Below are 24,829 nucleotides of genomic sequence, written 5' to 3' on the forward strand. Positions count from 1 at the left end.
TTCCAGGAGGAAAAATATTTTGTTTTTCTTGAATAGGAGTCTCAGCATTTAGCTGGACACCTCTACAAACAGGGCTTGCTTCTCCATAGCTTGGCTGCTTGCTCTGATTTGACATTTTTTCCTACATCCATCTCTTTTGAGTTAAAAAAATACATGCAGTGATTGACTGCATTAATAGAACAAAAAAATCACTTTTAGAAAAAACTAACACCTCTACTTTAGACATAAAACTAAACCTGGTTTAACTAGAATAATTATCTGCTAAGGTAAATCTGACTAAACTGAGCCTAAGAAAGGCTTAGGCAATGCCCAAACCCTGTCTTTGCAGAAGCTTTTATAGGAAATCAGGGCCTGTCTTGGGTTGCAGGTTTTGACTTGATGTAGGGCTGCAAATAGCTGCTGACAGCACAAAGACCTCTTGCTTGCTAAAAAGTCATGAACTGCCACAGTATAATTCTAGTTTTTAGAATAAGCTGAACCCTAATGGCTTAACTGCTATTATTCAGCTATATGTTACCCTGACAGCTTCACGTATTAGTAAAAAAATAGAAACGAGGGCATACATTTTGGACTGATTTATCTGTTACCGAGGAAAACAGCATTGCTGGTTGTTTGTTTTTTAATTAAAAACTCTGACTGAAATGAGATTTTTCAAACCCACATAATTTTACTTGAAAAGCTATGTCTTATTTTCCAAGACAATCTGTCTATTTGTTGCATAGTGATAGGACATATATACTGCTACATACCTAAAGATACGTTATCTCAGGTTTGCATTTACTCAAAAAAAACAGGGAGAGAGAAATCAATTTCAATGTCAAAATCAATAACATGCCTAAAATATTAGCAAAATATATTTTTAACAATGACAACATTCTCTGTACTTTTTCCTCCAGCATTAAGTCAATGCTCTCAGTGCTAAATGCTTCCTTTTTAGCCATCAGAGGCCCTTTACTGACACTGAGTAGAATCTAGTAGTCCATAGGCTTGAGAGTAGTGGCTCTTAAAGGTCTGCTGTTCATTACTCAATAAGGAATCCAAAATTGGGTCTTTAATTTGAATACAGATTTTTTTAAAACACTGGTTTGTATGCAATTTGCAGAGGTGGCTTTGGGGCATGTCCTTCAACACACTGATGAATAAAACTGGACTCTTACGTTTTCAAAATTGTTAGCCTTTGGCAAAGTTTTAAGTGCAGCTTGAAAAAATAAGATATATTTGCCTGCCATCAGGAGTCTTGCACATGATAATGTGTAACAGGGCTAGGGGAAAAAACACAACCCTGCCAGTTGGAAAGCATGTGCTCTAGTTTCCACTTTGCTGATGGGTGCATTTGTTTAATTACTTTTCTCTCTTCCTTCCAGTTTCCCAGATTTTTACATATTTCTTTTGTAATTATGGCAGAATTAAATGAAATGTATTTGCATCCGTATAAAGAATGGGAATGTTGGTGGACCTTGTGCCTGCACAGAGAACACTTTATGACCACGGGGACAGGCTTTCTTCAAACTTCATATCTACTCTACTGGGCTTATTTGCACAATCTTGTCACTTCCCTGGGTGAGAGGACACCTCAGCTGTGCAGTCGATCCTGCTGCTTTGACGCATCCCCCCGTGCTCTATGCTCATTTCTTCAGTGTCTGGGGACTGCCATGTTCCCACTGCCACCAGCTCTCCTTTCACATAGCAGCATCAGGTGATCCATACTGGGGGGCAGCTGGAAGGCAGAAGCTGTACACTGTGTACAATGGGAAGGGATTTTGTAAATTTGTAATTAGTTAATGGAACACTTGAGGCTTGCCAAAAAGAAAAATCCTCACACTTCCTTCTGCTGGAGCAAATTCAGTTTTGCCAGTCCCTGTGGCAGTATCAGAGATCTTTTTTTTTCCCAGGGTCTTAGGAGCAAAGAAGGAAATCAACCCAAGAGCTGTGCATCCACGAGGAACTGTGCGGAGATGCCATTTCTTACCCAAGTACCGCAAAAATGGAACTTTCCATTTTTGTGTGCGTCTGATATCATCTTTCTAAAGCCCCACAGCTCTTGCTGTCCATGGCTGAACTCTGGTGTGCCCTGCCCCACGCAGCCAGGGGATTCCTCCTGGCCCTCAGTTCTGCACGATACTGCAGTTCATCTGTGTGAATGCAGTTGCCATTGAAGCTGATGGACTCTCTCAGAGCAACAAAGAGTTTAAGATTGGATATTATGAGATATTACTTCACTAATAGGATTGTCAAGCACTGGAACAGGCTGCACAGGGAAGTGGTTGAGTCACCATCCCTGGAGGTATTTAAAAGACAGGTAGATGTGGCACCTGGGGACATCCTTTAATGGTGAACTTGGCAGTGTTAGGTTTACGGTTGGACTTAATGATCTTAAAGATCTTTTCCAACCTAAACGATTCTGTGATTCTGGCTTCTTAAACATATGTACTGCCAGAACAAGATTGCATTGCTTTGAAGCATGTGTAATCCTGGCCCTGCCAAGGGCTCAAGGGAGGTGGAGCAATCAACACAGTGGCTTGAGCCAGGCTAGTCACACACTTTGAGTCTTTCTTGAGACCTCCTTAATTATCTTCCTCTCTGACTGAGAATGTAGAGGAAACAAATCACTGATGTTTTAAAATGTGAAGGTTTTTGTCTTAATGCTGCACAGCCAGGCTTTGATTTCAGGACGCTATGCTGCAATTCTGCCTATTAATTAGGGCATGCAGGGTGGTGGGGCGTTTGAGGTGAGAATGGGCTTGGGCTCTAAACACAGCCAGTGACCCACCATGTGCTATGACACCTACTCAGTAGATTTCCTGTTTTCCCTTTGTCTCTGCTCTCATTGTGGATAATGTTTGCATTGTGAGGAGTGAAGCTTGCAGATTTAATAGTCTGTTTGCCACTGGCAGTGCTGCATCCAGCATATGGCATCCAGTATGGAGGTCCTCCCCAATTCAAGACAGATGTTGAGATGCTGGGGAGTTTACAGCGATAGAGTACCAAGATGTTCAGTGACCTAAAGCATATTACCTACCAGGAGATGTTGAGACATCGAGCCATATTTAATCTAGTAATGACAGGACTAACTGGCAATCTAATAGCACTCTACAACTATTTGAAGGAGACTTACAATGGAAGTGAATCCAAACACTTCCTCCAGTAGTGACAGAGAATGGACACATATTAAAGGTTACAAGTTTCACAGTGACCACTAGAAAAAAAAAAAAAAAAGAGGTCTCTGCTGGACGGGTAGTACAGCACTGGAACAGGTGTCCCAGAGAGGCTGTGGGCCCTCCCATCCCTAAATGTGCTGAAGTCTTGGTCACCCAAACTTAGTCTTGGTAACCTTCAGCATTAGGGTGGCCCAGATGAGCTCCAGGGTACCTTTCAACAACACAGTCACAACAGGGAGCAGCAGTTGCCTAAATGCATGTTTTTACTAAGTATAATTTATGGTGCCGATTTCCCCATTCAATTCTGTCTTCAAAGCCCAGCTGAAAGTTTCTGCTTCTGGGTTACATGTGGCCTCTAAAAACCATGCACGAGACCGTGTAGGTTTGGGGACTGTGGGAAATGTTTAACTCAAAGTCAATGTTCATGAATTCACATGAAGGTGGGCAAGTACATGGCTCATCTGACTGACTCTAAAACATCCTTGCTTGAAGTTTCTGGGCATGTTACTGGCCTTAAACTCACAGCCCTCGTCCTTGCTGGCTGGGAACCTGTGAAGGAAGGGAGCAAGAGGGATATTGTTAGATTACTTTAGCTTTCCTGCTCCATAGCATTAGATAATTTTTAGCTTTCTGATTGTCCTGCCACAATAACCCTTGTGGGAAAGCAAAGCCATGCAGACCAATAGCCCACCCTGAAAAGTCCACCCTGAAAAGTCCACCCTGAAAGCATGAACCAGAAATAAAGCACACAGAGAGAAACTTTCTTTCTTCAATTTAATTGAAGTTACTTAGAAAAATAATCAGGCTTGAATGGCTTCTTTTAAGGAAAGATTCATGAGCAGTTCACACTTGTGTTGGCAATGTATAATTTAGCTTTTTTCTTTATTAACAGTAAATTTAGGTATGAGGAGATACTTTTCTACAACAAGCCTTCTACTGCATACAAATAGGTTTAAAAAAAAAAATCCAACCCCACATCGATGTTAAATTATTCGTACACATTGTATTGTGCATGCATGTAAGAAAATAACACTCTCTGTAACAAGAGTAATAGTAAGGACAGTCCCTTTTTGTACCTGAAAAGTGCAGCAGACTACAGTGAAACCCTAAAACACCTGGGGTCAATTTACTTCTAAAAGCACTTCCGCTTGTGGATTATTTTACTTGTCTTATGCAGCGCATTGTTCAGGCAGTTTGCAAATTTATGTCATAATGAACATGGTTTACAAAGAGGCTGAAGCATGGACCAAGTCAGGTTTGGAGGGGCCTCCCACTGCCCAGAAGTCACCACCATGTTTAGATGAGCCCAATCTAGCCTGGGTTCCAGATTAAGGTGCTTGGGGCCGTCTGTGGGGAATGAACGTCCAGCTGTGGGTATCATGCTGGATGAAGAGCCACAGGCACTGCTGGACTCAGCGCTGGCCCTGCCAAATGACAGGGAGGCACTGGCTGATCAGAGATGGGGACCACCACTTCTTGAGCCCAGGAGCTTTGAAAGGACTGGGGACAGGGGTGGGGAATGGAACCATCCTCTCCGCTTTCACCACTGCTTGACCATAACTAATGTACAACCTTCTAAAACAGCAGCTCCCTGGGTGGCTCTCAAAGCCTCAATGACACTTCTGTATTTTGCATTTAGCTGTGGCTGTCATTTTGTTCATTTGTCTCCCAGGACCAGCTGTGGCCGCAGCAGAAATGAACCTAAGAACGAGATGGGGCTCTGGAGCAGACCAGCCCCTCTGTTCCTCCAGCTGGGAAACCCAGTGAAGAGGTAGGGGTAAAACCAACCCAGGTCCCTGGCTGTCCTGTCACTGCAGTTGGTGGCTGCCAGATCTCGGAGATAAGGAGGAACCACCCTGAATGCCATCCTGTGTGGGTGCAGTGAAAAGATATTTTTGTGGCTCAGTCTAAACAACACACCCAATAAAGTAAAAAGAAAAAGGGCTATTCCTTAACATTTGTGGTCCTCCTCTGACCTGGTGAGGGCTTTGTGCTCACTATGCAGGATATGATCATATCCAGCATGTCAGCGGTTCATTTTAAACACAAATCTACAGCCCATTCACAGCACCCCAAAATAGACACATCAGCGAAATGGACAGTTTGTGGTAGTCTGGGATCAAGATTTTTAAAAAGCAAGTGCCTTTTAAGTACCCACTTAAGACCACATAAAAGACATCTCAGTGCTGAGCATCTGCCTGTAGGGCAGCCCTCTACAGGGAGGCAGAATCTGGGTAATCAAACCCAAAGCTGCGGCTAAAAATCCTACCTCCAGCAGTGCTCACCCCTCAGATCTCCTGAACATGTTCTTCACCTAAAGCTTTTCTGTCATAGCTGTCAAATAGGGTTTTTTTTTGTCTCCAAAGCAGTGAAACTAAAGAGAGGATTTCAGAACAGATAAAAATACGGTGATGACAAGAAGTACAAAAAGAAAGGAAAGTACATCCCATTTTATAAATATTTACTTTCAGAAGCAACTTTTTGCTTAAATGAAAAAAAATCACATCACAATCTGTTGGTGGAATTAACTGAAGAGAAAATTGGACCAAAATATGAGCACTATTGGATACAAGACCAAACAACCACACAAATAACTTGTGGGAAATACTGGAGGGGGAGAGGGGAAATCTTACCCTCAGACAGTTTCTTTTTTTTTTTTTTTTAACAAACATATAACCATTGAACTACAAACAGAAGAAGGCTAGGGCACACCGTGATAGGCACTTGCAACAGCTTCGCATACTCTCAATGAGACAAAACTGCTTTCAAGTGAAACACCAGTCAGCAATCAGCAACCACTCAGGAATTCAGAGCCGTCAGGTGCAGGGAGCTCTTCACTAGCCACTGGGTCAGCGCTCTGCCTTATAAACAGGACCTGGGTTATGAAAACTGTGGCTGTTCCAGAATGGACGAGAGATTTATTTGTAGGGCATGATAAAAAAAAAATACTGACCCAAATCCAGGCTAAGAACAAACCCAATTGTGAAAGCACTTCAGCTGCTGTTTGTTATGTTAATTTGTTCTTCACTGAGATCTATTCAGTGACTTATTTTTATAAAATAAGATGGAACCTATTTTTCTTCTTTAACTACATATGTATCCTGGAGACTAATATAATTCAGTGGATGTAATTTGGCTACTGTACAATATGATGTTTTCAGGATCTGGCTCCAATATTGTCGAAAGAGCTCTGCCTTTATCTGAGTTTATTTAAATATTTGCTAATTTTGGGAGTGTTTGATTTGATCATAAGCTTGACACGCAGGCAAGCCAAAATCCTATTTTAAATATCAATTAACTTTAAAATAGATTTTAGGTTCCCACAAGTGTCTTGACTTAAACCTCTGCCTCCTTCTGCCCATCAGCTGGCTGCTGGCACTGCTGGCCCAGGATGGGTTGGCTCCAGACCGTCCCCCAGGCAGGCGCCTGCCGTCTGCTTGGCGATAGACCTTACCTGCATCAAATTAAAGCAAACATTTGGAGAAGCCTGTAGTTTTGCACACTGAGCTTGCTAAGAGATCCGCACTGAAATCTCATTTTTTGTTATTTATTTGCTGTGATTAGATTACTACTTGCTTGCCCAAAACTATTGCTTTGTTTGCCATGCCTGGTACAATCTACCGTCCCAACAAGCTGTTATATACAAAACAACTGCTACTGTGATGTTCATCTAAAATAAAAAGGTCATGATCTCATAGAAGAGCACACTTAGATGAAATAACCAACCCACTGGAAACTAGAAACATCCCTTTCAATGGTATTTGGGCATCAATAAAAAAAGATGACTTCCCCTTCACCTTAGGAAAAAGCCATGAAACCAGCATGTAAGAAGATTAGATCTTCTTTTTATTGCCTTGCATGCTCAGAGATCAACATGAAGATGACTTTCCGACTTTTCAAATAACATGCCCACATCCTTTACAGCAACGTATCATGACCAGTGTTTTCTGAGCCAATTTTGTTTGCCCGTCTTAAGATCAGTTAGGGAAGCATGATTAACAGACGATTGAGCTCCCCCCACTCCCATCCTGGATATTATCTAAGTGAATGTCAACTGCTTTGGGCTTTCAAAAATCTCTTTCAAAATGCTGATTTTTTTCTGATGGATCACCCAATCTGCATTCATTTGGGCTGGCAGGCTTTGAATTAAGAGACAAGACTGGTCATATTCTTGATAAAATCACTAAGTCCAGATAAAAAGTTCATGGTTTCTCTTCCCAAGGAATACATTCACATTTCTTTCAGTCATGGGTTTGAGATATCATGAATCCATCTAAATCTGTTTTACCTTCCCTTTTCAGGGCTAGAAAGACATTTTTTTTTTTTTAGTACCCTTAAGTGCAATATAACCTTCTGAAGAAATTATTTTCACCATTCTTCTCAAAGCGTGCGGTGTCAGGAGCCACTCCCGTATTTACCTGCATCAACAGCTAATGGAAGGATATTATTACCCAGAGATAAGCTCAACTGAGGAAAGCACAAAACCAAATGCCTTTTGTCCAAATGTTATCTTATCCCTGCTGCTGAAGTGACACCTACCAAGAGACTATGTTTTAAATAAGTATAAATAACATTAATTAGAATTGGAGGAATGCAAGATCAATGAAATTCACCAGACCACAATTAACATTTTTTAAAGTGTTGCAGTATTATTCATTTCTACAACTAGATCATCACAATCCTGTTACCCTGCAAAGAGAGCTGTCCTTTCTTACAGTTGATTTAAATAATTTTGACTGTGCTGCTCGCAGCATCATTCAAAAAAAAGAAAATATTAATTTACAAAATAACTCATTCTCCATATTTATTATGACAAATAAAAATCTTAAATAAAACAGGCTTTCTCTCCCCTGACCCATCCCTCATTCCATTTTCAGGTAGCTTGGCACTGAGTAATTGAACATTAAAAAATCTAGTTTGTAGACTTCATACAGCTGCGTTTGGTGCTCAGAGCTGATATTCTGGAAGAACTCTGTGGTCATTTCATCAGTAGTTCTCGTAGACTTTGCATAGGTGGGGAACTTCAGGTAGTTGCCTACTCCCGCCAGCTGGAGGATGTAGTTTGAATCCTCTTCGAGTGTTTCGTATTTTCCTATGAGGTCGTAGTGAATGTGACAAGGGTGGCAGAGGGAGTACACAGTTTGCCAGTGCTCATTGAAGGGCTCTTCTCTTTGGGTATGCGGGTCGATGAGATATGCCACAAACTCTTCAAATTTCACATCATCACCTTTACGCAGAGCTTCCTGGGTTGCATTTTTCCTCTGGCGCCTCACGATTTTGGTGCCGTATCGCTTGTGGAAGGAAGTGTTGTACTTTTGTGTGAACTTGTTCCTATATGCTGACACCAGTCTTTCAAAAGGCTCACGAACAAAGAGGAACTTCATGTAGTTTTTCAAGCGGTGGTTGATCTCTGGGATGCTGTACTGGTTGAGGGTCTTCAGGTTTGAAGACACGTGGGCTTCGTTGGCTGGGATTTCCATCGGATCGCTGTACTTGCCTCTTCCTGTCAAAACCATCATGACTCTCTTCCAGTTTGTACAGGCCACTTTCGGAACATAGCAATAGATCATTTCATGATCTTCGTCCACGACCAAGTGTTTGAGATCGTTGGGCGTCAGCACACGGCGCTTCCTGCTAGATACACTGTTTGCTCGGCATGTATCTGTCACTTGGTCTCGTCTAATCTGATGAAGAATTGCTGTGTTGGACAACTGCAAAGAAAGCACATGCATCAGTAAGTCAAGCAGGCGGGAAACTCTTCCTCCCTTTTTGCTTACTGTACAAATTCATAGAAAAGCAGATAAGTAGATAAGCATGTATAGAACAGTTCATTATATGGCTGTGTAAAACTGTTCCTGTGCTAAAAGACAAGCCCTTTGGCCTCCAAAATTCTTCTGTGCTGTGTGAATGCTATTCACGAGGTGTTCAGGGTTTTGCTTTGAAGCTTACGCAAAGGAGCACAAGTTCTCACACAGCCTACTGTCAAGTGTATTTACAGCACCTTCATCCTGAGATGCAGTCACTGCTTTTCTTAGTCGTGGAAAATGGATCTCCCCACCACTCTGCAGTCTGTCTCACAGCTACAGCAGTGCTGGACCCTGCCTGACCCTTTGCTGCTGAGACAGGGAAGACTCCAGATTCAGAAAATTTGTCAACATAAAAACAGTATGTGGTTCTTGTTGCTGATGTCTTTTATGCTTGAGAATTAATAATCTTAGCTTGTTTTTTTTGGCTGTGACCTTGGCAGAAGAAATGAAGTTCATGGAGATTCCTGCTACTCCCCAAGGGGAACATTCACTCAGATGTGACTTTCTGAGGAGCAGGGTAAGTATTAGCTATAAATTTGCCTCTCTCCTAAAGCCATATTAACAGAGAAGGAAAGAACGCATTGCTTTCTGACACTCATATACAGAGCACTACACTCAACCACAGCCCCTTACTATTTTGTTAATAGTGCCCTAACTTTCTGCTGTTACTGTTACTGGGTGCTTTGGAGAGGCTTATGGGGGAACCACAAGGCAGTTGCATGGAGATGGCCACGCTGTCACCACCAGCCACCTCCTGCCCAGATTGTGTTTAGCAACAACAGTTCATGTGAGCTCCTGCTAAGGCAGGTAATGAGCTGCTCTGGGAAACTGGGAGTATTAGCCCAAGCAAAGGACCACGCCAACACAGGGCTCCTGTGTTTGGCTACTCAGAGACACCACCTGAGGTGTCTCTGTATGGCATGTATGGCTCTGCAGACTTACCCTCACTACAAAAACCTTTTTATATATTCTGAATAAATTGAATCAAAGCAACAGCAGGAAGGTTTTGGTAATGTTATTTATCTTTACTTAACCTGTGCATTTCAAAAAGCCTTACGCAGAATAATTAGTTTAGCTTTAACGACAAGTATTAAGGCAAGTATTGACCCTCCAATTTGATAAGCAAGGAGGTCTGAGATTCCTTCTTGAATGCTGAGTCTTTTGAAGTGCTTATCTGATGCCTTCTTGTTAGGTTAAGGGGAATCACAGGATGGTCCGATGAAGCAGTTAAGGCAGTGCAGACAGTATACATAGACTATAGGAGTATTTAGCATTTGTTTATATGGGTCTTCCCCCTCACTGGTGTCATACCCTTGACAACTGGTTTTGCACCAGTTTAAGGGTTCATACTGCAACTCCCGTTCCTGCAGTCATCGGTCAAATCTCTGCTTTCAATACCAGTGGTTAGCCCTAATTCATATTAAAAAAATCCCCCCAAGAACAAGATACAAATGCACTTTTCAGGCAAAACCCAAACCAAACCCCAAGATGAGACAAAGCCAGCTGAAGCATTTCTGAGCTTCAGAAGGAAAGGTGATAGAATGAAACCTAAGAACTCAGGTTTCACCCACCCAAGAGGCAGCAAATACTTTTGCAACACATGAGTTCCAGAGACTCTTCCTTCCTCTGCGCTGTGGTGGGTTGCAGAGTAATGCTTTTGATGAACGGGCAACACTAAGGGGCTGGTGCACCTCAAGTTTGGGCAGGAAGATTTTTTTCTTCAGGGCAGTATTTATATTGCAAGTCTGGGACTTCTGTATTTTGTACATTGCCACCCACCACCTCTCCTCTGAATTACTTGATACTTTCCTCGTCTCATCTCTTTAGCCGCTTTGTTCAACAAAATGTAGGCTAATGGTTGAAACATGCGACAGCCCAGTGCAGCTCTTTTAGACAGCTTGGCTTGTGTTCTTGTGCATGTGTGGTATCCCCCAAATACCTCCCAGGTGCATTTCAAGGGCAGTTTTGTGTTATAGTCCAAGAGATGAGAAGCCAGATGTGAATGTGCAGGAAAACTGACTAGCAGGGAGTTTCAAAATAAGATGTTAGAAAGCAGTTGTCAAGAACCACACATATTTATGAAGAAGATTACTTTATCTGTTAAATAAAAACTAAAATCCATGTTTCAAATTATGCTGTTATCAGAAATGACACAGAACTAATGGTCAGCTCTACACTGGTTAGTGTTACCGGTGAATGATCTTCAAAGATCTAAACAAAACCCTATGCAAACACAAAGACATACAAATTCTTCTCTGCAGACAGACAAAATGCTGAAATCTCTCTTCCTGCAGATTTTCATCAATATCATATAGCACAGTCCTGCTGTTTGCCTCTGGCTTTACTGTAAAAAAAAAGAAATGCCTGAATATATTGCTACACTGCAATCTGTTAATGCACCGTATTTGCTTTTCCGTTGCTGTTCTTGGGATAAATACAGAATTAAGTGGATGAGATTCTATGGCTAGTATTAGATAGAAGGTCAGATTTGATACTCTATTCAGATGCCAATCTGCAAATGAATCTTTGTAGAGCTGTGCTTTCCTCCTGATTTCATTCCTACATCGATAAGCTAAGCACCACTTCCCCATATATTAACATAAATGAGATTTTTCAGGCATTTGGAGTACAGGGGAAAATGCAGCCTTAGTTCCTGCAACGGTAAATGAGATTGTACTACATTACATTCACTTAAAAGATGACACTCATGCATTTTGAAGATGCATTTGAGATACTTGTCTACCACTCTTTTTAACAGGGACAAAATGGCATAAAAGATTGGTTAGCTACATTTCCGAAGTATAGACCACACACCAGGGTCAGCTCTGCACATGCTCTGGCCTGTCTGATGGCACACAGAACAGGTATTAAACAGGAGTGAAACACTAAAAAAAGGTATTGCCCTGTTCTAATAAATTACAGCACTATTTGGTATGGCTGATGGATGAAAGACCACATAGGAAATCTAATTTTGAAAGGCCTACTTCCTTTTTCTTTGTTGTTGCCTATTGATTTCAGCTTACTGAAAAAAAGCACCAATTTAGTGACTGTCCTAGGACAATGCTAGCTGTATCAAAACTCATTTCCTTCTGCAGCTGACTAACATACCCGATGCTCCCTCGAAGAGCTGACCTATCAGCTTCTCCCAGAGAAGCAGGGAGTCCTGCTAGCTCTCCTTGAGGTTTAATGATAACAGCCCTCTTGCTGACAGAGTGGGTGCCATGAAAGTACTGCACTAGTGAAAAGTCAGGTAAGGCACCAGAGAGCCTCTAACGGAGCTCCTGCAGAACAACCAAACTCTTCCTTGCAAGCTGCAAATCCCAGAGGACATGCTCCATGCTCCCCAGAGCCTACAGCACCATGTGAAGTAATCATAACAGCGTTTGTCAATTGGGTATTTTGAAATGATACATTAACACTGAATTATCTGATGCTAATCTGGTTCCTCCTCCTTTTAAATTACAGGCAAGGCTTTTAAGCCACATAATAGTTCCTCTCCCAAAGCTGTTGAGGGGAACAGGGAAAAGAATAAGATTACATGAAACTGGAACTACATTTATTTAAAGTAGAGGTCTGCTTGGCTGGTGAAACGGTGCTCACAACCAGCAAGGAAAATATACCCTACAGATTTAAGCAGCCAGAGAGAGAAGATCCAAGGGACAGATATCTTTAAACCCATGGATGGTGAAGGGCAAGTCAAACAATAAGGGCCGCCAACTGTCTTTTTCCAAAGCTGTTATAGATGTGGCTACAGTGGAGTTGTGAGAGTGCAGCTGTTGCCTGGACACTGATTGCTGCATCTATGGTCTTTACCAGAGATCTCTGCTGATGCCGCAGTTCAAGAAGCCACAGTCAGTAATGGCCTAAATTCACTCCACTTTTGGAGAGGGCCTTTTTAAGCATGTGCGTATGTTACCCTGACAGTAGTGTGGAGATGGTGACATAGCCAGTGCTCGTGTCTGTCCTCTGATAGTTCATCTTACACTTCAACTGGGCACTAAAGGCTTTGGGAAGGTATCTGCTAAAAGGATCCATTCTTTCCCGAAAGTACTGACAACACCATAGATGCACTTGATCATAGTTTTTTTTTGCCTGCAGAAGCTGTAACAGGGGACAGAGAAGAAGGCCACGTCAAAATCAAAGTTTTTCTTCCTTTTCTGATGCAGCAACTGAGTTGAACAGGGAGGCAACAAGAGCAGCGGGAGACTCAAGCTCAGCAGCATTTAAAAGAACGAAAAAAAGTAGTCTAGGGACACTCTGATCCCAGAAGTTTCTCATCTCCATCAATCCCAACCTAACAACGAGGGAGGAAAGCTAAGTCCAGCACACTCTGTTCACGTGGATGTCTTCTGTATAGCGGGGGGGCGGAGGGGGGCGCACATGGATACAGGAACTTTGAGTGTAATGTACTAAAGAATATACTGACCAGAAATACACATGCTGACTGACAATCATCCACTCATGACATGCAAAGGTTATTCAAGGTAAATCACAGTAATGAGCTGGGAGATATTTTCTTCTGGTTACTTAGGCACAGCAGGATAAAATAATCTTTGAGGGCCTTTCCAAGCTTGATGGCCAAGCAGCAAGTTCAGATTTAAACAGAGGACACTTTTTATTAATGTTTTTTTTCTGAATGCAGTAGTGTACTGCAAACTAGGAGCAGAGATTTATCCAAGTCACAGGTACTTGCACTGAAAGCATTTTTGTAATAGAAGAATGGAAATACCCAAGTGTCACTCAAAATTAAATTTTATCTTGCTATAAAAAATTAGTGTGCAAAGAAATATGCACCACAATTCCAAGGCAGTGTTTTATTTACTTCTACTGCACTGCCTGCATCTGCTGCTAGTTCTGCATGTTACTGTAACAAGGCTCACATCCAGCCTACATTTTGAGTGCTAACATGACACTGGGGCATGACAGACTAACAAGCAACATTAACAAATTCGCTTAGAGTGGAATAAGGGTAACATATATTGTGAATGGGGTTTGCAGTCCCATGACCTGCTAAACTGCTTTTTCTCTTCAGATCTGCATTAACAAAGACTTTGTGTCTGCCTTTAATTCTTCAGTTAGACTTGTGTTTGGAAGTTTGGATTCTGTCCTATACTAGAACTAAGCAAGTTGTCGTGGCATTCGCCTTATCTATGGTCTAAGCAGCTATCAATCAAAATCGGATGCATCTCTGCTGAACACCCAGTTGGGTCTATCCGGTAGCACTGTTAAGAAGAGCTCATCTTCATCAAATTCTTCTAAGTGGTATTTGTTTAGAAGGTGTGCACAGCAGAGCCATAAACCATTGGAAAACAAGGTCTTAATGTGAAAAGTGTCAGACAGACTAACTATAGGTGGCACTAATGGTCCTAATTATGGGACATCAAGAGATGAGTATTTCAGTTGTCTAAAATCTCACAGCTAGCCTTCCCTGAGCCCACCAACCACATTATCAAAATTCTAGGTGTTTATTGTTCAATATATAAAATGTTTATTGGTATTATTTATATCTTCCAAAATGTTTTTTGAGCAGGAGGTTACATGCAAGCACATTTCCAATCCATTTTTCACACAAAAAGCATGAATGGGATTCCTCCAAACTTTATGGACAGCCTTGAAGTTACAAACATACTTTAGATTATTTTAATACTTGACTTTTAGAGCTTGGGTCCATAACTACTCTAGTTGGTGTATATATATTCTATACACCAAATTCTAGATTGTTTTTTTAAAAAACTTTCAACATTAGACGATAAAGGGAAACTAACAATTTTTCGTACTCGACAGTCCAAGCATTTCTTAAACCACCATGAATAATTATTACTCTTTGCAGATATCTACAGACGACAGTCAGACAACTATAGCTGTGTGACTCAAAACACAGAATCTAATAGAACAATTGCATTTTAGATAAAGGGATTTTACTAAACTGACCTGGATCGCAATAATTTTTTTAAAGTAATGGCTTTGCAATGTTTCATACTTTGATTTTTTTGACACTCAGAGTATATGACTCTTGACTTAATTTTTTCAAAGAATTCCCAGCACTCAAATGAGAACCCCACCAAAACCTCAATCAATATTTGTTCAGAGTCCAATAAAGCAGACTATGAAGCACATTATGTTTACTGGAGACGGAAATGCTTAACATCTTCCCTGACAACTTGCAGACAGCAAACTGGAATACAAATTTGGTATGAATATGTCTCTACAGAGTGAATGAATAATATAAGATAATAGAACTAATATTAACCTAGAAGTGTTCTTACTAATTGAGAAAATTTTAGAGACAAATTATATCCTCTGGCGGAAACTCCTGAAATATTGCAAAGCTGCTTTCTTTCATGCATTGAACTTATTGCCTCACAAAGAAGATAAGGCCGAATATACATTTTTTCAAATAATTGTCTGTATTGCAACCCAAGATAAGCACATCGTTTTCAGTTCTGCACAGAAAGCACCAGGGCTTTGAAAAGAAGGATCAAGGCTGTTGAGAGTAGAACAGTCGTGCACAGTAGCTGCTAGCACTGTATTGTCAAAAATCCTGAATTACTTCACACATTCCCTCCTTCTTCTTCCTATGCAACTTCATCCATGTGCACGCATGTATAATATAAAGGAAGGGTGAAGTAATTCAGCACTTGCATTACTTTGGCTCTGGAGGCTACGATTATTGGAGTAATGACACACCCCAAACCCACATCACCTTTGGCATTCACTCTTCTTTGTCCAGGTACATGATCTGGATGCTAGGAAAGAAACAACACTAAACTAGTCAAAATCTGGCAGTAGGCACACATGCAGCCACAGATGCTGATGGTTTCCTGGGAAAACCTCACAACTAGATCATTAAGTATTGGGCCTTTTGTCTGGGAGAGAAAGCAGAGTACCACAGCGAGCCTAAATGATTCAAAAAAGCTCCTTGAAAAATCACATACCGACACCAAGTGACACTATCTGTATGTTAAAACCAGCCTTTTAATCAGCCTAAGACTCTGACACACAATAAGGTATGGATTTGGGAAGAAAAGAGCAACCCCCCTTCTACATATCACCTTCTCCTGGATAATCCCAAATACCTTTGGAAGCCTGCCTATTCCTATTCTCCCTGCTCGAAACTATCTGGTGTCAGAACTCATACAATACGTAGGGTTTGAGGATAATAAGATTAATGTACACATCCTGTAAAATGTCTCCTCTGAATAAGGAGATGGAAAACTTGGAAGCCCCCACAAAGACCAGGCAGAAAGATCAATGGCCTGGCCACACAGCAGGTGAAAGATAGGCTGTTGTGCATGTTGCTGTTCTGAAGCTCCAGGGGAGTCTTACCAACACAGGGCAAGCAAAATAGAAATGAGTGTGTCTGAGTGCAATACACCTGAGAGATAAGAAATCATCATGAAGGCCAGAGGAGCCTAGAGCTGGGAATAATTAAAGCAAAAATATCTTCATGTCAGCAGGTTTCTTGGGATTTTATTTATGGAAGACAAATTTGGAGACTTGCATTGCATGTACAAGGAGCACTTTGCATCATCTTTCCAGCAGCTAGCACCAGATGTTGGAAGGGAGGGGGAGAACAGGAATTTGGCAGATGGCCAATCCCTGATTTTTTCTCACAGTAAAAAGAAGCAGATGAAACACCAGGCCGGGACTTCAGCTGCCGTGGCAGGGTGAGGGTGGTAGGACTGCAGTGCCTTCCTGCGGCAGAGGCTCTGCTGCTGGGAGCTCGACCTCCCCACACCACAGCTGAAGCGGCTCACCCCCACTTGGACAGAAAAGGACAGCGCATGATGAATTTGTCCGCTCCTGGCTCATTCTTTAAGTGCAACCATAAATCACTGTTTGTATTAAAAAGCTGAAAGGTCTGCCTATCCTATGAATTTAATTTTAAAATTAAAACTTTCTGACCTTTCCCCTTCGATGGATAAACAGAGATGTGCACACACGTGATGGTTGGAGCTGAGCTCACACCTTCTGTACTTGTGCGTATAACCTGTAACACACAACTGCAGTCTTTCTAACACCCTCGGTCCCCAAGGATGGATGTTTCATCTTCACACACTGGCCACTCAAAGCAGCCTCAAGTAGCCCGTAGAAGCCCCTACCTATCAGCCTTGACGGACTTAACTATGCTAATGGGTGATTTGACAGACATACAGCAATAAGGAGGTTTCCTCTCACACGGCTGGGGACAGGAAGCAGGGACCTGGCAGTGGGACACAGCAGCACGCTACATCCAAGAGTGCGAGGCTGCACTTGATCTTCTAGGCTGAGGGGGAGCTGATTGCATCTGGCCTCACCTGGGGAAGACCCTTCCTGAGGATACACCACATGTTTGGGAAAGGGCTGGGCTTGCAGAACTGCCTCCAAGTCACCAGGGACTGTGGATAGAATCATAGAATAGTCAGGGTTGGAAGGGACCTTAAAGATAATCTAGTTCCAACCCCCCTGCCATGGCCAGGGACATCCCACTAAATCAGGCTGCCCAAGGCCTCATCCAACCTGGCCTTGAACACCTCCAGGGATGGGGCAGCCACAACCTTCCTGGACAACCTGTTCCAGTGTCTCATCACTCCATAAAGAAGAAATTCTTCCTAATGTCTAGTCTGAATCTGCCCCTCTCCAGTTTATACCCATTCCCCCTGGTCTTATCCCCACAAGCCTTTATGAATAGCCCCTCTCCAGCTTTCCTGTAGCCCCTTCAGGTACTGGAAGGTCACTATAAGATCTCCTCTGTGCCTTCTCTTCTCCAGGCTGAACAACCCCAACTCTCTCAGCCTGTCTTCATATGGGAAGGTGCTCCAGCCCTCTGATCATCTTGTAGCCCTCCTCTGGACTCGTTCCAACAGTTCCATATTCTTCTTACGTTGAGGATTCCAGAACTGGACACAATACTCCAGATGAGGTCTCACAAGATAGGGTCAAAGGACTTCCACTGTTTATCTCAGGACTCCCAGGTTGCAATCAAAGCATAGATAAAATTACAAACTGGGACAACCCAAGCCTGGGGGTGAGTGCATGGGTTGGGAAACTCATGGAAAAGCCAAGGGAGTGACCTGTAGCTGCTGTACTCTGCTATTACATCTCTACTGTGGGAGCTGTAGATGTGGTTTTCAAGGAAAGGCTTGAGAACTGTTTATGAAAAGGCATGCCATGGACATTGATGAACAGTGCACTAGGAGGAGCACTGAGCTGGAGATGCATGGAGTCAGGCAGGGTGGAGCTGGGAGTAGCCCTTACAAAACAGAATAAGAAACCGCGTTTCAACGTAGCTGGCAACCAGGAGACAATGTAAAACCTGACATTTATTTTCCGTTGAACAGATATTTATTTCTCTGTTGCAAGAAGTTTTGGTAGTAGGGGTGAGATAAACTGGGTGGAGAGAGGAAACAGGATGAAGTAAATACAAAAACACATTAAAAATTCCACAAGGATGAAGAGAATAATCTGCTCTCTGGACTCACTGTAGTTAGGACAAGTAACAATAAAGCTAACTAAAGAGATTCGGTTTAGATGTAAAAAAAAAATCCCAACAGAATGGATAAGATATATCTGTGCTGAAACAGCATGAGGAATCTCCAGCATTGGGAAGCTCAAAGAACTTGCCTGAGAAGATGTCAGAGGGACCCAAATAATCCTGCCATGCAGGCAGCTGAGTCCTTGTGGGTCCACCAAGCTTCACAAACCTGGGATAGTAGCTTCTGGAAGCTAAGCTCACCGTTGCAAATGTAGGTATTTTATACACTTCAGGAACAAGGCCTTCAGAAAATGCTGCAGAGCCACACAGGCTGACAGCCAGTTAGTGCTTTGAATGAAATCTCCCTTAGGAAAAGACAAGAACATCAAAGTACAGGGCAGGCAGAGACCAGACAGGTGCTCAGACACCACCACAACAGACACATGTAAGAACCTGCACAGGACATGGTGGAGAAGATGGAGGCAGCCGGAATGTTGGAGCTGCCTGGGACACACGTGCCCCACTCACCCCAGCAACTCCAACCCGGCATATGATGTTAATGGATTTCTCAGTAACACAAATCCTCCTCCTGTACCTCTGGCTTGCAGCTTAGGTGTCACACAGTCAAATAGAAATACTTATTTTCTTCTCAGCAGTATATCTGCTATTTTAACTGAATACAATTTGCTCTGTCCCATGCTAAATCAGGATAATACGTTTCCAATTCTTAACTCAGCGTGTAATGCACCAAATATTGCTCCAAAGCTACTGAAACCCAAATAGAAAAAACAGAAGATAGTTGCTGCATAGCGATTTTTTTTTTTTTTTCATATAATTCACAGGCTTTACCAACCTGCTGGAGGAGAGGAGAACCCCATAATTACGTGCTTAGCTGTACTGAGTCCCCCATCCCCCATGACCAGGGCAGGCACTTTGTGTGGAATGCTGCAGAACGTTCCCTTCTAAAATGGTCCCCTCCTACAAAACCAGGGATAGAGGCTCAGGCCACCAGCAAGAAACTTGGTGCTCATTTTTTTAAGATAGGCTGCTGAAAGTAGGCGTGATCATGTCTGGGTGTATAACCCTGCTGTAAGCTCTCCCCTGTGAGGCTTGCTTGCTGTCTAACTGGACGATGCAAGGGCCTGGAGGAGACAGTGAAGAGACAGCTGATCTCACCCTCCCAGCAGGTCAGTGGCAGAAATAAGAACAGATTTAATCTCCTATCTTAGTCTGACTCTTTTTATCCACCTAATGATTTGAATGAATTCTTTGGACACACAGTGGCAAAATACCTAAATACACTTGATATTGTATTTTATTCTCTTCACCTAAAACTAACAAATTAACATTGAATTTATTTTACTTCCCCTTGGTGAGGTTATATTTTGCTCAGACTAAACCTTGCTATTCCAAGGTAACTTTTTCTGGCACGTTTATCCGTGCTGCTCACTAATGATCACAGAAGGCGACTAACCAGGGTTGCTCTTTCTCCACAGCCTTAATTACAGTTAACCGGAAACTTGTCACCTTTCTGCTGCTGTACAAAAAGAATTAGATGACCCGCTGCTTGAAAAGACAAAAGGCCTCTTCTATTAAAATGCTTGAATCCAGTTATAATCTTAATTACAACAGGCTTCCCAGGAAACCTTGCTGCCATAGAATGAGCTGGTACAGAAATAAAATTCTGGGTTAACATGGAAAGCCTGTTTCATCAATAGCTTCCTAGGTCTGATTTCTCCTACCTGGAGATAAATACCAGTGACTCCAACTTTGAGGGATGCTCAGCCCCAAATGGGCCAGCAGCAGTCATTCAGTCCAACCCTAACACTGTCAGGATTAGTACCAAAGAAGGACCAAAGAAAAATACTGAAGATGTCTCATGACGCAGGAGAGGAATTTATTTGCTTTTGCAATATTTTCTGATTTTGACAAAAACCTAGATGTTTCAGTCTTTGTGCACTGAAAGACACTCACTGCCAGTGGCCGACCACAAATTACTCCACCCCAGGCTTCTCCGGGAAGCAAAAAGTATGTGCATGAGGCTGCCCACTCTGTTGGCCACCAATGCCTCTTCCCAAATGCCAGCCTGCTCCCTCCACTGCACCAGCTCTACGCAGATGACAACAACCAATGCTCTGTGGATCTGACCACCAGGCCCTCGCTGGAAACTTCTTGTCTCCCTTGGTCCTTCTGAACTGCAGTGGGGGAGACCTCAGCACAACAATAAAAGAACTTAAAATCCTGACAAACATGAAAGTGTGTTGTTTGTATTTTTAAGCATCTGACTTTCCACATTAAGCCTTCTTACATCAGAGCAGGAGTGCAATGTTAAAAGTAACTTTCATCAGTGATTTAAGACAACTGGAAGGTACAATTATTAGCATGATGCCTTGTTAATTTTCCTCATCTCTACAGCTGTGTTTACTGCGATTTCTAAGGGTCCTCTGTCTAATCTCATAACAGATCCATTTAGGAACTGCATACTAAATGTTGACTTACAATGGAAGAACAAATTCTTAGTATTTCTTTAAATGGCAGCTATTTTTTGAAAACGCTTCCTCAACTACACCCTGAAAGAAATTGCACATCATCTTTTCTCCTCTTTTTAAATGCTCATTCTTTTTTAAACTTCCCCAAGAAAACAAGCAGAAAAGGCTTCTCTGAGCTCTTGCTTTTGAGTTCCTTCTCTGGTAGCAGCCAAGCACTGTCTTCTTACTCTCTGCTCCTTTCACGGGTGCTGAACATGTGCCAGTCTCTCATCAGCTCCTTCTCTATCTGGTGAAAGGGCTGGCTCCCTTTTTGCTACTCTCACATCCTTGTCATCTGCCTTGTCCCACCTGCAGCTTGAGCATGCCAGCAAAGATCAGAAGAAAAAGGAGCGCCAGGACCCAGTTTTCAGCTGCCTCTGCAAGTACAATTCTTCAAAGCAGATCCTTGCTGTCCCTGAGCTGAGTGCAGTGTTACGCATGCACTCATGGCATTTGTGAGCATGGAGGGCATTGAAAGACAGGGGAGATATCCCTTCTCCCCGAGCAGCAGGGCAAGGCGAGCAGCAGAGAGGTGCCAACCCGCAGCACCCTCTGGCCCAAAGGAACTCTAGTCTGAAAGCCAGGAGTGAGTTGAGGCGTGTGGTCGAGACACTCAGCTATGCAGGCGAGGGGAGCCAAGAGCGTGCGCTCGATGGAAACATGCCCTGTCCTTCACAGTGGGGAACAGGACGGCTCTGTCCCTCACACAGGGCCAGTGCTGTTCCACCTCCCACGGGGCTCCTCACACAACAGAGGGGTGTGCTTTGCCTTCAGCTGCTGGCACAGACAGCTTTCCTTTGGCCCAGGTAAAACACAGAGCCTGGTAGTTTGCATCCACTGTGCCACTTTTTGGTATTACAGCCTTAGAAATGTACTTATGGGGGAAGTGACTGCTTGGCTATCAATCCTTCCAGCTAACACTGGTTTCTGCATGCCTACCGCTACCAGCCTGCTACGGTTCTCAGGGCTTTTAATTTTTATAAGCTACTTAGTTTCTCTTCAATTACAAATAACTCTAGTAGGTTGGGTGGGAAAACTATATCTCCCTATATTCATACAGGTTCATACATGTACATACCTCCTTGCCCATACTCTAGAGCCAGGCACCCAAATGGCAATCTTTGTTGGTCATAAACCAGGGTGCACGGGGGTTTCCAGGCAGTATCAAAGCACTGAAAGACATTCTCATGCCTAAGTAGGTGGGACTGAAAAAATCCAGCAGCACCGTGGTGAGGAAGCATGTACTGGTGCTGATCTTGTTTAGGAGGGTGGTCTGAGAAGCACCCATGGTCCCCACAGTTAGTACTTGGGGATCACTGTCACCTCTCTGACACTTTCACTCAAGACAACAGAGGCACCTGATGGCTCCTAAGAAACACCAGGACTTGACACCGCTCTGGCTTATTTAACAGAGGTTGTCCTTCCGCAGAGCTGCCAGGTGACATGGATTTACAAGTGGGGAAAAGTGGTAAGTTCACACAGTGCTGGAGTAGCTGATGTTCCTGACAGGAGAAGCAAACCTAAATTACAGTTTCTAGCAAGGAGAGCTGTCATTTTAGATTCTCTGTGCAGTAATTTCCACCCACTGGATCCATGAATGAAGAGCTAACATTTCCTTCTCCAACTTGCAGCACTGCCTGCTGCAGAGCCTGTCTTCAACAAGACAGAGAGAGCTGCCAAGCACCACTGTGTCCTTCACCCCATGGGAGGGCTTCCATGGCACACATGTCTCCTACAAACATGCTCATAATTAACAGTGGATTTTGCTCTTTGAACGTATTCTGCCTTTTATGAGATGCATTAGCACAGCTGACCTAGAGATTAACAACGGCATCCAACTGCTCTCAACCCCTTTTAGTTTTGCATTTCAAATAAAAAATTGATTCCATGAAAGGCTTCTTATCCTGTTGTTTCTAAATCCCTTCTGGAGTTTAATACTAGCAGGAGCAGCTCACCACGTGAAGGTCCTTTTGGCAGTTTGCATCCACTGTGCCACTCTTTGGTATTACAGCCTTGGAAATGGCTCACAGGGGAACTAACTGCTTGGCTATCAATACCTCCACGCTTAAACGCTTCTGATCAGGTGTGTGCAACCCTATATCCATTTCTGTAATCCTGGGGTGTATTTTCCAGCTGCAGTGGATAGCACAAGCAGAGAAATCTCACTCTTCCTACAGTTCTTAGAGCCCTTCCCTTCCTGCTCCATGACCTAACTTTATTTCTGGCTTTATTTGCTTAAAAATAAGCTTTGCTCACAGGGGAAAGCACTATGTGGGATTCACTGCTTCCAGCAACCAACTGCAATTTCATTCAACTTCCGTCCTCCTGGATGCTCTCTTCTTCCAACTTCCCAACACCTCTCTTTATGCACATGCAAGTGCAAGCCGCCAACTTCAGTCCCTCTCCCCAGTGCTCTTCAGAAGTGGTCAAGGCCCTCTAACTCACCTTATTAACATCACTGTATTCTCTCAGCTTCTAGTTAATGCGATATGAAGTCCAAGGTAATCCCAGTTATTTTAAGGTTAGCCTGAATTCTTCATTCTGCCTGAGCTTCTTTTCACTTGTACCTCTCACTGCTCTTTCCTCAGCCTCCTTGGCTGCTCTTCATTTAACCCCTCCAGCATCTGTCTTGCAAGCTGCAGCCAATACAGCTCAGGCTGAACTTTCAAACCCAGGGAGGTCCGGGAGCACCAAGGGGAGATGCAAACATTTTCAGAGGAAGACAGGAATGTTAAACAGGATGAGTAAGAGGCTACTCCAAAACACACATAGTACTTAGGAAATGGAGATAAAGCAGCTACCATACACTACTAGTTTAAACTTGATGCAGAACATCTGCTCCTGTTTCTCTTTTAAGGATTCATGTTCTCTTGTCTGCAGCTCCAGAGAGAGAAGGACCACCTGAGCAGAGATAAACTGCAGGTTCACTTATACCATTTCCAGGAGGAGAAAACACTTGCCAAGACTAGCTGAGAAAAATTGAACTGCTGAACAGCCAGCTAAGCTATGCAGAGACCACACATCACCCTAATAATATTTCTTGTTCCCTCTTCATCCACCCCAACATTGCAGATGCCATCAAGCCCCTATCATACTCCCCCTCCCCAATTAGATCAACCGAGAACAGTAAATCTTACATGCCCAACTGTAGCCTAAAGTCACAGCTTGTTGAAAATACTATGAGATGTCTCTGCTCCCTGTGGCGAGGCAATGGAGCAGTCCTGAGTCCACTAAAATACAGGCATATTTTAACTATGACCAGTATCTTTAGGGACTGACTGCAACAAACGTACACATTCAATGAGAATAAATGCCGGTTCCCAAAATACCTCAGATAAACTGCAGAGGGATCTGCAGGTGCTGGCAGGATGGATAATTCCTCATGAAGCTGCATCTGGAGCTGCTATTGCAGACTCAGGTCTGGGATAAAAATAACACTCAGTACTTATCTGGTCTTTTACAATCTGTAAACTTCAAAGCATAATGCATCAACCCTGCTTTCCAGATGTGAGAAGCAAGCCACAAAGAACCAGTTCAACATAGCTACACCCAGTCCTCTCCCAACACCTCTTCCTTGCCCAAGCGCCGGTCTGCTGGGTTCAAGGCAAGACAATCCAATGCCACCAGCACTTTCAATTTTCTCCGATTCTGCTCATAAATTAAGACGGGGGATTATGTTTATTTTTCAGCCCTGGTTTCTTTTACTTCTCTGGGAGAATTTCAGAACAAAATATCTCTTTAAGTATTTGTCCTGCCTGAAGTTTCTAGTTCTCCCAGTTACATCGAGGTTAAGTAAATGGATTAAACTGGAGTCTGAAAACTCATGTTGAAAAATTATGGCAGTAAAGAATGCTGGTATCAGCAGCTTGCGGATATTCAAGG

General features: G+C 42.9%; 1 protein-coding gene across 2 annotated transcripts in view; it reads right to left on the bottom strand.

The window, feature by feature from the left end:
* Nucleotides 1-3,949: 3,949 nt before the first annotated feature.
* The window catches only part of CHST11 (carbohydrate sulfotransferase 11), a 176,331-nt gene continuing 155,451 nt past the window's right edge, over nt 3,950-24,829 (bottom strand). For both annotated transcript variants that reach the window (XM_054088080.1, XM_054088071.1), the window contains exon 3: nt 3,950-8,869. In XM_054088080.1, the coding sequence (XP_053944055.1) occupies nt 8,021-8,869 (849 nt within the window). In that variant the 3' untranslated portion in view covers nt 3,950-8,020. The remainder of the gene's footprint in view (nt 8,870-24,829) is intronic.

This window comes from Cuculus canorus, chromosome 1 (genome assembly GCF_017976375.1).
Source record: "Cuculus canorus isolate bCucCan1 chromosome 1, bCucCan1.pri, whole genome shotgun sequence".
Classification (NCBI taxonomy): Eukaryota; Metazoa; Chordata; class Aves; order Cuculiformes; family Cuculidae; genus Cuculus; species Cuculus canorus.